Source organism: Amaranthus tricolor, chromosome 1 (assembly GCF_026212465.1).
Source record: "Amaranthus tricolor cultivar Red isolate AtriRed21 chromosome 1, ASM2621246v1, whole genome shotgun sequence".
NCBI classification, from domain to species: Eukaryota; Viridiplantae; Streptophyta; class Magnoliopsida; order Caryophyllales; family Amaranthaceae; genus Amaranthus; species Amaranthus tricolor.
Genome location: NC_080047.1, coordinates 30,935,488 through 30,938,985, shown reverse-complemented (window position 1 = coordinate 30,938,985; position 3,498 = coordinate 30,935,488). Strand labels below are relative to the sequence as shown.

Sequence of the window (3,498 nt, the reverse complement as noted above, 5' to 3'; positions counted from 1 at the left end):
CTGCTGCTCAACGTAAAGTCATAGACCAAACGTGTCATAGCAAGGCCATCAGAGACAAGCCGTCAACAAGGAAACAAGCAGTACACGTCAGTATCTAGCAACAAGTTATACATGCAACCAACAATCAATTCAACAAAACAAGGGAAGAAAGACACTCCAATGTATAAAAATCTACTCCAACCATTCCTCACTTCTGTGCACTTCTCAATGCCTTCACCATTTTCTATTTCTTCCTTAATTCCACGTATCATCTTTTGTGACTAGAGGCCACCATATTGGGGTTTGCAAGACCCACATGGCAACACCTCAGCCAAGGGCGGTGACGGCCATGCCGGCGCTCAATGGCAAAGTATGATCATACCCCCGTACAGCGACCATATATAGATGATCCATGCCTCCGGGAACTAAACCAACTGGGGTACCAATCCAGTGGAGTCACAGTAACATCCAACTTAATATCTCATCAATAAGGGACTCATTCCCATTCCATCTCATATAATCCAACATTCTACTCTCGCGATATCAGAACTCAATCTCTACCATCTTGACAACTGATTTTCACTTGTAACACAAACTTAACAGTATTTAAATAGCAAATCATATTCAACCTAGCTCGTATAATATTATCACGCAAGGAAAATATATTGAAGATGCATGCAAGAATCAGTTACTGCGTGTACTTACCTGCACTGCAAGATGAAAAGCCACAAAAATCGCTTCGAAGGGGTTCTTACGCCCCTCTTATGAACCGGGCACCTATACACGTTTAAAGTAAGACTAATAAGCCTACTTCACATCATTTACGAAGCACCGACTCCATACAAGCTACGCTATTAGCCAATTAAGTTTCGATTCAAGCTAATACGCATTCTACGCATACTCATGCAATAAATTCAACCCATGTTCATACATGAACTACGCCATCAATTCCAATCAAACCATAACATTAGATTCTAGTCAGGTTTATATCAAGATATGTTCAAGAACACGTAATACATGACGTTACACTTAATAACAATCATATCACCTATGATAGTAGTGGTTTATTGTTTTTCCAAGGTTTTTAGAGTGAAACGATTAAGAATAAATTAGATTTGTAGCTTGGCGAATCAATAACGATTCGTATAATTTGGGTCAAAGTCACCCAACTTAGCGACACAATTGAACATATCAGTATAGCAACCGAGCTCAAAACTAACCACCTCATCAACGACTATAACCACGATAATACTTCCATTAATGACAATCGCTACCTTAATCCGTCTCAGTAATTATTATTATCGTTTACTCTACAACAATGGATATTAACAATACTAGTCACCATTCATCCAAAGTGTCACATACACAAGCTTATACAAGATTTCCAATACAAAACATCATCCAAGCCACAAAAATAGTATATACTACTTTTAATTCATCCACCCCTAACTTATTCAAGTTCAATTCACACTTTCAAATGCTTACCCACTTTAAATCCTATTAAGATATAACTTAATCCAAGCTAAGATTCGTGAATTTACCCAAATTACTACCTTTAAATTCATTATAATATAAACCCTAACTTATCTAATTTCAGATCACCATAATAATCAAACCCATAACAAAATCAAGATATTCATACTCCAATTTAACAAATATGAACTCTAAATAATAAGAAATCAAATATCAACACATACAAACTTAATTTGGGTAAGAGATTGCTCACAAGGGGAACTAGAAATAGGTGAGGGTATAAGTGGTGTTGTGGTGGTGGTGGAGCACGAAGGTGGACAGCTAGACACGGCTGCTGCTGCCGGGAAAACCACCACGAAGGTGGCTGCCCTTGCTGTGGGTTCACGTTGCTGCAACAGGGAGGAGGAGGATGAAGCAGCCACTGCTGCTGTGTGTCGCGAGGGAGGAAGGCAGGGCTGCTGCTGCTACGATGGTCGCTCACCGGTGGAGGAAAATGCGGCTGGTGGTGGTGAAGAGAGGAGGCACGGCTGGGGGAAAAAGGGGATTGAGAGAAAGAGAGAAAGGAGAAGAGGGAAGAGGAAGACGGCTTGTCTTCAGTGTTAGGGTTTCGTGGTCTTTAACACCGTTTTCTCTTTTCTTTTTCTTTTTTTTTTTTATTATTTTTTTTTTATTTTTAATCTCGGTTCATTTTGTTGCGAGATCCAATTAAGAGACTCACCTTCGCGGCCTCACACATTTTAATAAAATAATCATTTTGATTCGAACCTCTTTATTTTTTTTGAATCGTAATTATATTTTTAATATATATATATAAGTTAACATTTAAATTCGTATACGAAAGAAATTTATTAAAATAATTTCATAAATAATTGTAAAGTCTTTAAAAACTATTAAAATATTAAATAATTACTTCATTAAAATCTCTATTAAAATATTAAATAATTACTTCATTAAAATCTCGGGGTGTTACAGACTACCCCCCTTAAAAGGAGTTTCGTCCCCGAAACTAGCGCAACCAAGGTACTAAATTGTGAGAATTTACATTTGTAATAACTCAAGAAGGTGTCTTAACGGTTTTAAGCCCAAGGAATTAACTCAAAGATCGCGACTTATTGATGCTATTATGCTCGCTCTGTCCAAATATTCATAAATATTTCGTTTCGTGCATTCATAATCATCTAAATTAACTCAACACCCAATCAAAACATGTAATTGTCACACATTTGACTTAACACGATCAATCAAAAGCATGCAAATTTGTAATAGGTCGGTATCATAAAAGAGAAAAATACGTGCGAACGTACGAAATTTTATCGCATTCTACCCCCTTTAAAGACTTAGTTACGACCCCGTAACTTACTAACCTCAGGAAAAAGGTGTGGGTATTTCTCACGCATGGAATCCTCAGTTTCCCACGTTGCCTCCTGTGTGCGCTGGTTAGCCCATAGAACTTTCACCATCTTTATATCTTTTCTCCTCGTACTACGCACCTTAGAATCTAAGATCTTGATAGGCTTCTCTTCATAAGATAGATTCTCATCCAGATCTAAGGGTTCGGGATCTAGCACATGAGATTTATCGGGAACATATCTCTTCAACTGCGAAATGTGAAACACATCATGGACCTTACCCAACTCATTGGGTAATGCTAGTTTGTAAGCGACCTTTCCTACCTTCTCTGTGATCTCATAAGGTCCTATAAACTTTGGGCTCAACTTCCCCCTCTTGCCAAATCTCATGACTCCCTTCATCGGTGAAACTCTCAATAGCACATAATCCCCTACGGCGAACTCATCAGGTCTCCTCTTAAGATCTGCGTAGGACTTTTGTCGATCCTAGGCCGCCTTAAGTCTTTCTCGAATCATTTTTACCTGATCAGTCATCTCCTCTAACATAGCCGGTCCTAGAGTAACAGATTCACTGAAATCGTCCCAACATACAGGATTACGACAACGACGACCATACAGAGCCTCAAAAGGTGCCATCTGGATGCTTGCCTGGTAACTATTGTTGTATGAAAATTCCACCATATCTAGGCACTCATCC

At 38.6% G+C, this 3,498-nt stretch overlaps 1 protein-coding gene across 1 annotated transcript; it reads right to left on the bottom strand.

Moving 5' to 3' along the window:
• Nucleotides 1–684: 684 nt before the first annotated feature.
• LOC130808559 (uncharacterized) lies at nucleotides 685–3,203 on the bottom strand. Its single transcript, XM_057674019.1, has 2 exons — nucleotides 2,817–3,203; nucleotides 685–756 (listed from the first exon to the last, which is right to left on the bottom strand). The coding sequence occupies exons 1-2, from the start codon at nucleotides 3,201–3,203 to the stop codon at nucleotides 742–744; spliced, it is 402 nt and encodes a 133-aa protein (XP_057530002.1). The 3' UTR covers nucleotides 685–741.
• Nucleotides 3,204–3,498: the final 295 nt, after the last annotated feature.

Coding starts and splice junctions, on each gene's coding strand:
- LOC130808559 (XM_057674019.1), bottom strand. CDS start 3,203: ATGAAGGGAGTCATGAGATTTGGCAAGAGGGGGAAGTTGAGCCCAAAG.